This window comes from Dipodomys spectabilis, unplaced genomic scaffold, assembly GCF_019054845.1.
Source record: "Dipodomys spectabilis isolate Male_0828 unplaced genomic scaffold, ASM1905484v1 ptg000783l, whole genome shotgun sequence".
Classification (NCBI taxonomy): domain Eukaryota; kingdom Metazoa; phylum Chordata; class Mammalia; order Rodentia; family Heteromyidae; genus Dipodomys; species Dipodomys spectabilis.
The window spans coordinates 22,793,229-22,804,316 of NW_024871460.1; the positions used below are offsets into that span (position 1 = coordinate 22,793,229).

Below are 11,088 nucleotides of genomic sequence, written 5' to 3' on the forward strand. Positions count from 1 at the left end.
CATGGGAAAAGAAGGGAGAGTCTGTAATTCAAACTACACCAGCATACATTCTGGATGACTGAAAGAATTTAAGGTAACCAACCCAGATGCCCCTCAATAGATGAATGGATCAAGAAAATGTGGTATATATACACAATGGAATTCTATGCCTCCATCAGAAAGAACGACATTGCCCCATTTGTTAGGAAATGGAAAGGCTTGGAAAAAATTATATTAAGTGAAGTAAGCCAGGCCCAAAGAAACATAGGTCCCATGGTTTCCCTTATTTGCAATATCTAGTATAGGTATGAGTCAAGCGGAAAAAGTCAGAGAATGTGATGTTAGGAAAACGAACCCTCAAATATGTATTTTAATGTTTTTGTTTCTTTCATGCATGTGTTTCTAATGCATTTATAAGATTATTTCTTGGTTGCTTTGTATGTCCCTCCCCCACAGTGTAACCCCCGCTTTCACTATATTTGATATCAGTATAACATGTGGAGGAGATGGGGACAAACAAGTTGTTTAAGGATTCAGGTGGACCTGTTGCAACAATGAGAAGTACAAAATGTCATGTCAAAACCAGCTTTACAATGTCGGAGGCGGGGGGAGGGGGGGTATGATTGGGTGGGGGGGGAGGGGGGAGGCTGGGAAGGGAGGTGAAGGGTAAACAAAGGAGGAGGCTGCAATGCTTGGTAAGAAATGTATGCATTATCCTGACCATGTAATTGTAACCCCTCTGTACAGTATGTTCTCAAATAAAATAAAATAAAATTTAAAAAAAAAAAAAAAGTTAACTAATGCAATAAAATGGATTTTTATATTTAAAAAAAAAAGAATTTAAGGTAAACTGTATGTGTGTATGTATGTATGCATGTATACATTATATATATGTATATATATATATATATATATATACATATACTGGAAAAATTGACCAACGGGAGAATGAAAAACAAACAAAAATAATCAACCAGCCAAGCACGGGTGGCTCATAACTGTAATACTAGCTACTCAGAAGGCTGAAATCTACCTCATGATTGGGATTTGAAGCCAGTCTGGACAGGAAAGTCATTAGGAATGTTATCTTCAATTAAACAGCAAAGAAGCTGGAAGTGAAGAAATAGACTGTAGTAAGCCTTAAGCGAATAAGCTAAGGAACAGCACCCAGGCCCCTAGTTCAAGCCCTAGTAGCAGCATGTGTGCACATATGTGTACACACACACACACACACACACACACACACACACACACACACACACACACAGAGTTAACAATCTCAGATTGGGAAAAACTCTGAAGACCCAAATCCCAGAAGTCATATGAAAAGAAATGGATTGGATACAGGAAAAAAAAAAGGGTGGGAGTAACAAAAACCCAAGACATAAACGTGAAGAAAATATTTGTAGCTCCTATCAAGACAAAGGGTTAATTCTAATATGCAAAGCATTCCTTCCAAAATCAATTAACAGAAAGAAAAACAAGGGGACACAGCAAAGTAAACAGAAATAGGGAAAGGATACAAAGATTGTTGACAGAGAGGGAAATCCAATAGCTCTTAAATGCAGAAGTCACTCAACCTCACTTAAGTTAATGGGATGGGTAAATCAGCATAGAGCACCACTGCTTTGTATGCACCTTATTGACAAAGTAAACACTAAATGACTAAACTGGAGAGGAACAAGAAGAAATAGACAAATTTGCAGCTTTGTATCTACTGTAGTGGTAGTAAAAATGTAGACCTCTTTTCTGGATGGCACTTTGGCAATATTTTACACTTATAAATGCATATGCCTCATAGCTCAGCAATTCCCATTCTGGGAATGTATCCTTCAGATAAACTCATGTATACAAAAATAAAATGAGCACCAGGCTGTGCACTGCAAAACTATACAGTCACAAAAGACTGGAAACAAGCTAAATACTCATCAGAGCAAACTGATTAAGTTACAGTCTCATCATACAATGGAAAACTAGGCAGCCACAGGAAGGATAAAAAATATTTTAATGAATTAACTGTCACAATAATTTAGATGTCATGAAATTAAGAAAGCTGTAAAGTGGGTATAAGAAACAACTATTTGTGCCTACAAATGGACCTGCACATGGGAATGTAAATGATAATTTGTGTGAATGTATACACAGAATGTATTCTGGATGCCCATCCATTCAAGGAATGAAGAACATTGATCTTCTGACAAAAAAGAGAAATGGAAATGAGGGGCTGGGAGGGAGGTAGAAGGGGAGACTTTTCACCACATACCTTTTGCTATGACTTGTATTTCAAGCAATGTAAACATATCATTCTTTTTTAAAATAATTAAAATTTTAATTAAATAAATGACCTAAATAAATCAGTATATCAGTCTCTATTTTCAAAAAAATCACCAACTAGTCTGCTCAAAACCGTACACCAACACAGAATTTATAGAAACTTGAAGCAATAACAAATAAGAACAAACAAACTAAGGTAAATAGGGTGATACACACTTGGAATCCAAGCACTCAGGAAGTTAAAGTAGGATCGTGAGTTCTAGGATAGCCTGGCTGCACAGTGAGACTGTCTGTCAAGAGAAACAAACACGGGCTGGGAAGGTGGCTCAGTGGTAGAGTGCTTGCATTGCAAGCCAGAGGCCCTGGGTTCGATTCCTCAGCACCACATAAGCAAAAGGCCGGAAGTGGCGCTGTGGCTCAGTGGTAGAGCGCTAGCCTTGAGCTGAAGAGCTGAGGGACAACACCCAGGCCCAGAGTTCAGGCCTCATGACCAGACCCCAAAAAAAGAAAAACAAACACAAACCACAAACAGCAAAAGCAATAAAACTGTAATTCTGTAAATTGTGAGCCATTTAGTTGGAAAGATGTAAATGCACAGTCTAGGTTCAGAGAAAAATGAGGCAGTAACAACATTAAGAAATCTAAAAACTGGCAGTTTTGTATTTGTCTAATTAGAAAGATTATATCAGCCAGGCATTGGTGGCTCACATCTGTAATCTTGGCTACTCAAGAGGTTGAGATGTGAGGACTAAATTCAAGAAACTCCTTATCTTCTACTAACTAGCAAAGGCTGAAAGTGAAGATGTGGCTCAAGTGATAAATTGCCAGCCTTGGGCAAAAAAAACTAAGTGACAATGCTGATATCCTAATCCCAAACCTGATTCACTCTCTCTCTCTCTCTCTCTCTCTCTCTCTCTCTCTCTCTCTCTCTCTCACACACACACACACACACACACACACACACACACACACACACACACACACACACACACAGAGTATGGAAGAGGGATGATGAGGTGTTTAGATAAGCTGAAGATATAAGCACAGAAAGATCGAACTACTATAGTCAAAGAATGGGGATGGACAAGCTTAGGAAGAAATCTGAGTCCTAGCAGATCACGGGGTCCACCTTCACATTCCAGTATAAGTTTCTGGAGCACAAAGAGGTTGTACCTATGGTACTGATTGAGCACAGTCCTTCTAAGTAGTGTTATACTGCTCAACACCCTACAGGTCCCACAGCAACCTGAGCACACAGGGCCACGCAGGAAGGCCTGGGGAGTCCATCTTCTCTAAACTCCAAATAATCCAGAATTAACCCTGTATCAAGGTGCACTGAAATATTCCTAGTGGATCATGAGAAGGAACTTGGCTGTAAGAGACACTAATAACTCACAAAACCCCATCCCCGGGCACAAGAACCTTACTTATAGATTGTGTGCTGCATCACACACTCACTGTTGATGCACATTAGCTCTGAAGTGCAAACTCTCTCCTGTGTAGGTGGCCATATAGCGGAGTTAACAAGGAGTATCAGCTCTCTGCATGTACCAGCTCAGAATGACAGCTGGATGGCCCTGAGCAGATAACTTAAACTCCTTGAGTTTATTTTAGATAAGTGGCAAACAAGACGTGTCCAATATGATGAATTCCCAATGTCTAAACAGTTTTATCAATGTCTATTCATTCCTCCATCAAGTTAAGTGTCTGTTCTTCGGCAGGGGCTATGGTTGGGGCTGAGAGGAGCAGACATAATCGTATTCTTAGGATGATCATATTCTTGGGAGGATCTTTTGCTTTATAGCAAAAGAAAAGATGATTTTTCCAGATGTGAAAGCTTCCTTTCTCCAGGGTCTAACTACAACTACTAGCAAGCAAGAGGTTCCATCTGGAAGACCCCAGGTTTTCCACAGACCCTTCAGGCTGGGTTTTTTTTCCCTGCCTCCAAGGGGAGGGGGCAGGGTGAACTTTACCCTGGTTTGAAGGAGGAGGGAAATGAAGCTCTGGGTTTGTCCTGTCCACAGCCACACGAGAAGGAAGCAGAAGGAGGTCCCAGGGTCACCGGAGTGCCAATTCTAGGTCATGCCTGCTCATTCACCAATAACACTCGGGTACAGGCACAAGGAGGTGAAGTCCACTCCCACTCTGCCATGTCAGAACACTCTCTACATGTCAGACACAACAGTGAAGATACTGCCCAGTGTAGTGCAAATAAGATTGTTGTTTTCATTCAAGCTCCCCCTGGGGCACAATTTCTACCCTCTCCCCTCCACTGGACTTCTAGCACCCAACACGATGCTTGTCATGTAACAGGTATCTGCAATATGTGTTGGATGGCAAGAATATGCCAAATGATACCACAACATGGGCTAAGCCACTCAGATAACATATAGGGGAACCCAGCCTGACTCAGACTCTACTAATGGCAATCTTCTTGTCCCCTAGCAAAGGGTCACCTCCAAGAGTCTACTGAGATGATGATCTACAAGTACCTAAGAGCAGGTTTTCAAACACGTTTTTAGTGAAGCAGAGTGTCCTGGAAGCAAAGAAAGTGAAAGGGAAAATCCTGAGTTTAAACAAACAAAATAAAATGTACTTTTGGACTCAGACTCTGTGTGTGTGTGTGTGTGTGTGTGTGTGTGTGTGTGTGTGTGTGTGTGTGTGTGTGTGTGTGTGTGTGTGTGTGTGATATCTGTTATCTGGGATGTTGACTTCAGGAAACCAAAGCAAACTCCATACACTCATTATCCTTGGCTTTCTCTGGGAAGCTGGCAGACAATGGCTAGCTTTTATCTTGACTGCTTAGTCTTCTGGACTAATTGCCCCTCTCACCTCCCATCTTTCTCCTTCATTATCTTTCACTTGAGTCCTTGAATTACACATATACAGTATCAGGTATAGAAGACTCGCAGAGGTATAGGATTCTCTCCCCCAACAGAAAATATAATCCTGGCTTATAAATTAGACCAATGTCAATGAGATTTGATTCTATCTTAAACCTGTCATGATCTTTGTGAAGAATTATTGCTGAGATAGAAGTTCTCAGCAAAGTTCTCCCTGGGTATATGATTTCCTGTGTGCCATTTATTCAATATGCCTATTCTGGATGATGAAGAAATCTGGCCTCAAGAAATTGACATAGAAACAATTATTACATGATAGGGCATTTAGAAGTCTATCAATGTGTTTTTCTTGGTGCTTGTTTGGACATCAGGAAGGCTGTCCATCAGGAGGGGACATCCAAATGGGTTATTAAGGACATTATAGGGCTTGGGGATGGGCAGGAGTCACCGGTGGCTGCTGTTCTAGAGGACAGGGTGTGGAACCAGGGAGCCACCTAGGCCTGTAGGGACCTGTATACAGGTGTGTGGGCATAGGGATAGGGTGCAGTTTACACTGGAGAAGAAAACTAGTAAGAAAAGACTTTGGGATCTAGCTTGTCCTTTCCTTTGGGTGGTAGACTTTCAGTGATGTGAGACTGATAGGATTACATAGTCTTAAATGGACTGCAGGGGGAGTCAATAGCCTGGGGACATGCTATTCCCAGCAGTGGAGGGGGAGGTGTGCTGAGCTAAGGCTGGGAATGGATGGAGAATAGCTTCCAAAGCTCCAAAGACCCAATTAGACTTGCTGAAGAGAAGCCAGGGGGGTGAGCCCAAGGATGGCAGAGACAGGGCCTAGGCAGAACAGAGATTGTGGAATTGGGTAGTTGGATTAGATGGGATGCCAGGGCTGAGAAAGCAAAGCAGCTGACTTAACTAGTCTTAGTTTCTAGATTAGCTGAGGAAATGTTCCTAACTTCTAGAAATCTAGAGCAATAAGGATTATATCACAAGATGGACTGTGCTATGTTTCAGAACAAGTTTATACCTGAAATAGTAAACAATTATCGAAAAGACCAACTTGAATGCGGAGTCTGAGAAGCAGCACTTCCTAGATAAATAAACTCTCTGGGGTAAGGCAACATCTAAACCAAATAAATACTTGAGTCACCCACATGCTTATTTACTACAGGCTTACTCTACAGAGATATATGGCCCTTTAATAACTTACAATCTAATTAGGGATAAAAAATACCTTATATATAAGCATAATAAAAAATTATCCAATGTGTACTTAAATCCAGTTTAAAAATATGATCTAAAGAATAAAGAAAAAAGTAAAGATCAGTGTCACCTGGACTTCAAGTACAATCCAATACAACTAAACCTAACCTAACAGTACTCCATCTTCACCTCCATGCTTAGTTTGACCCCAGGACACAGATGCAATACTTGATTAATTAATATTGCTGGTGTCATGAGCAAGGACATCTAGGGCTTCTATTATAGAGAAAGAACATGATGTACATGAGGAAATGGAACCAAGGCAACTGAATCAGCAGTATCAGGAGACATTTTCTACTGGGTATTAACATGGAGGAAAGGGAAAATATAGGAAAGGTTATTAGCAGGCACCCAAGAGAGATCCTTACAGAAGGTCAGAAATATAATAAACTCAAGTTCTAAAGCCAATAAGGGAAGTGGAATAAAAAGCCATTATTACCAAATGAGTCCAATAAATGAAGCCTATCCATTTCCCTGCCCTTCTCTGTCTCCTTAGCTCCATGCCAGGAGAAAACTAGCACCAATGATGACCACTCAGGCCCAGCACTCTGCAGAAAGGCAGTATCCTCTAGGCAAAAAGCCATTTTTGTGTGTGCTTGTTAGCACAGGCTCATTCTACTGTTTAATGGCAGGTCATTTAGAGAAAGAAGTGTCTAAGAATGTGATTTAGTCCATTTTGATGTTTTCAAACCCAAGGCCTGAGGTTTTGCAAAGAAAGTCATTCAGTATTTCCAAGTCTCTCTACTTCTGAAAGCCAAATTAAATAGGAGAGTACTCAGAAATGACTACAGTCTGAGCTGGAGATAAAGGCTTAACTTGTCTCCTTTGGCTGAACAGTTAGCATTTGCCCACACATCTACTTTATAATGTATTCTAAAATATGGCAAAATGAGCTTTTCAAAGCTTAGGGAAATGATCAGATAGCATCTGAAAGCAAACAGTGATGGAGACATTGGGGCTGCACACTGATTTATGAATAATTTGGCCTAGTTGCTATCTGTATCAGTAAGCATTGTGGCTGTAATAAAATACTTGATGCAAGGCTACTTATAAAGAGGGAGGAGTTTATCTAGCTCATAATTTGGAGGTTCAAAGTCTAAATAGCATAGCACAGGCTCTAAGGTGAGAGATACCCCTTCACTGCAACCTTTAGTCATGGACAGTGATGTTGGGAACAAGTGTGATTACATGTCAAAATAGAGGAAGAAATAACAGGTTTACTCTATGTATAACCACTCTGAGTAGGGGCAGCATAAGAACCGCCTTTCAAGAGCACCTGCCGCCCCAGCTCTCTAGGCTCCACCTCTTAAAGGTTCTACTATCACCCACAGCATTACTCTGGGACTAGAACTCCAATCACAATGGATACTCAAACCACACCTAAATCATAGCATAAGTTAACAAAAGAACTATTTGGCAAATCCAAGTTTCTCTCAGACATATGTATATGAACTATCCATTTCCTCACAATTGGAAAGGTAGGTCTCAGCAGCCTCGGATACACTACACAGACACTAATTGCTCATATACTTGTAAGTGGTCAGATCAAAACTATTCTCCAGTGTTCTCAAACAACTTGTCTTTACAAAACAAACTTTATGGCATATTTTTTTAAAATTTTTGCTGGAAAAACTGTATGGGATGAACAGTAATCTAAATAGCCTTCCAAAGTAAGTATAAGGTGCTATGATCACTATAAAAATCTGTGGGATGAAAATATTTCATCTAAGAGGTCATTATTTTCTATTTTTAAGAGAGCTATCATATCTTACTTCAAAGTATCATAAATCATATAAAATGTGCAAGAAATAATAAAACTAATAATTCTATTAGCAGGCTTATCATTTCATATAAGGCGAAACTTGTTATTAATTAGTTCTTCATGATGTGACTGCAGTTTTCTTATGAAGTTACAGTAAGAAGTGAAATTATTATCATGTTTTGAAAGGACCATGCTCTTTTCAGATCATGGCTTTTCTATGGCTTTCCACAAGCTCCATATTAAAATCCATACTCATTTCTTACATTCTCACTGCTGCAGTGCATCAATGGCTTTTGTGGGATAGGTCATCAAGAGAAAATTCCAAAAGAATGGGACTTTCTGTATTTGAAGTAAAGAAGAAAGATCTATTTTAAAAGTGCCTACAATATTATCAGATATGAAAGGATGTAAGGAACTGTTCATTCCTGCTCATTATTTAAAATAAAATAGCATTACTTTTCTCATTTCCAAAAAACAAAAACCTTTCAAAAATTCCATCATTTCAAACTTATATATAAAATAAATTGCTATTCATGTAAAGTTGACAGGTATGTTTTTCAATGTCTATTTTCCAATACCTTTATCCTTTTACCCAATGCAATTGTGTGTTACATATTCAATACATTTTATGTATTAAGCTAAACAAAGTAAAAGATGAATTTCCTTCTCACAAACAATCTTATGAAGAACTAGTATTGTTGTTTTCATTTTCATACTGATAAGGTAACTGAAGGTTAGCAGGATCAAATATATAGTAAGTGGGAAATTTGGGTGACATGATGAAATATTTGAGGGTAACCATAATAAGAACCAAGGGTGATTTTCTACAAAGCTAGATATATGACGGTTAGAGGCTGTAGAACAGAAGGTCTGGTCTGCACAGCATTAGCAGACTTCACAATAATGGTAGCCCTACACTCTTCCCAGTTATTAAAAAGTAATTGTTACCTATGCTTTTGTACCCTTTGATGACTTGTACAAATAAACACATAATAAGAAACAAGAGTCTGAATGATTATGAAGATAAGGAAAATGATGATGGGAAAGGACATGTGTTGTGAAAATCTGAAAATAAAACTGCAGTGATTCCCAAGGGAGATACCACTGGCACTTGACAGATGCTTGAGTGGGCAACTGAGTCTCTGTTGTACAATGTTGTCCCCTATGTAGTAGCCTTTATCTCCCACCACTAAATATCAGAAGTGTTCTCCATTCTTGTGACCAACATGCTCAAAATATCCCTACACATTTTCCCCTGACCCATCAGGAGAGGCCAGGTATGAAGGTACATGTCTAGCACCTCCAACATTCAGGAGGTTGAGACAGGAAGACTTCAAGTTCAAGGTTTGCTTTGGATATACAGTGAGGCACCAGCTTAAATAAATACTGAAAACTGAGAAGAGAACTGGCATTAATTGGGCATCATGTACCAGATACGCTGGTCAATGCATTTATACATAGTCATTCAGTCATCCTAACCAGTATGAGGTAAATACAGACTTTACCCAATTTTACAGGTGTGGAACTTGATATTCAGAGCATGTTAAGTAACTTAACCAAAAACCAACAGGCTGACTCCAAAACTACAGCCTAGGTTCCTGTCTTTTAAGCCTTAATGACGTGGTGTGCATGAATTTCTTTAAAAAATTCATTCAGAACGCAGAAAATGGTAAGTAGAATATGTGTATTTTTAAAAAAACAAACAAACCAGGGATCTGTTAGCTTGTGCTCTGGGGTGTGGGGCCCTGTGCTGCCCTGGAGTCATGTGGTGTGTGACGACCAGGCAGGTGTATGTCAGGATGTTTGGTAGTGCTGGCACCTGTAAGGCACATTTCACAGGAAGTCATGGGTATTGGGGTTGTGCTGGAAAGGAAAGATAAGGCAGTGCTGTGCTATCTAGAAGGCCAATCTCTGTCCTGATATAGATGGTAGGTTTGAGGATGGGGGAAAGATGATACTAATGCCAGACGGTTTGTATGCAATGTATGGGAAAGACAGTGTTGTGTATCTCTCATGTGCGCTTGTGTGTGTGTGTGTGTGTGTGTGTGTGTGTGTGTGTACCTACCTGGTAGTGGTAAACTGGAGTAGCTCCATGGGAAAGGAAGGATTGGGGGTTTTTATGTGTATAGGGTGCTGAAAGTGGTGCATACAAGATAATTCATGCGATGTGCTGGAAACCGAGCAGGGCTGGAGGGGGCTGCAGAGAAGAGCGCCAAGTCGTGACGTGGGTAGAGCAATGCTGAGGGCAGAGGGTGGAGAGGATGGGGAGGGTGGAGAGGGAGGGAGGGAAGGGAGGGGTGCGCTGTCTGGCTAGGTGGCTGGCGTGAGTTCCTGGGGTGGCCCCAGGCACGGTGAGGGAGAGGCCCATTTTAGAGTGGGGTTGGGGGCTGGGCTTTGGGCGAGGCACCCGGCGGGTGGAGCAGTTGCGCGGGCGGGCGTGGGGGGCCCCCCAGCCGACTTCCTCACCTCGGACCACACCGGGCTACCTTTCCCCGCCACCACCGCCCTCCGTGGCTTCGCCTGAGCACCCCGCGGCCCCGCACGCCGCCGGGCTCGCCTCACCTGGTGAAGGCGAAGTACATGAGGCTGACGATGGTGAAGCTCAGCAGGGTGATGGTGTGGGGCCGGTAGAAGAAGTCGATGGTGATGTCCTCCACTTGCTGCTCGTTGATCATCCGGAAATGCATCTTGTAGTTCACATCATCCTTGCTTAGGGTCCGGCTCCCCACGCAGGACGCCATGGCCCGCCTCCCCGTCCTGCCGCGGCGCCGGCGGCCCCGGCCCACGGAGGCTGGGACCCCGGAGGTGACAAGCCGCAGCCGAGAAACAGCCGGACGGCGGGGCCGGGTCTGGCGCCCAGCAGAGGCAGGGAGCAGAGGGAAGGACAGGCGCGGGAGGGCGGGGTCGCGGCACAGCCAATGCGCCCTCGGGAGGAGGATGCCATCGGTCTCTCCGATTTGGTCTTAG

The 11,088-nt window shown here is 41.9% G+C and overlaps 1 protein-coding gene across 1 annotated transcript in view; it reads right to left on the reverse strand.

Moving 5' to 3' along the window:
* The window catches only part of Ptdss1 (phosphatidylserine synthase 1), a 56,513-nt gene extending 45,480 nt beyond the window's left edge, over nucleotides 1–11,033 (reverse strand). The window contains exon 1 of the mRNA XM_042673056.1: nucleotides 10,684–11,033. Coding sequence (XP_042528990.1) covers nucleotides 10,684–10,862 — 179 coding nt within the window. The 5' untranslated portion in view covers nucleotides 10,863–11,033. The remainder of the gene's footprint in view (nucleotides 1–10,683) is intronic.
* Nucleotides 11,034–11,088: the final 55 nt, after the last annotated feature.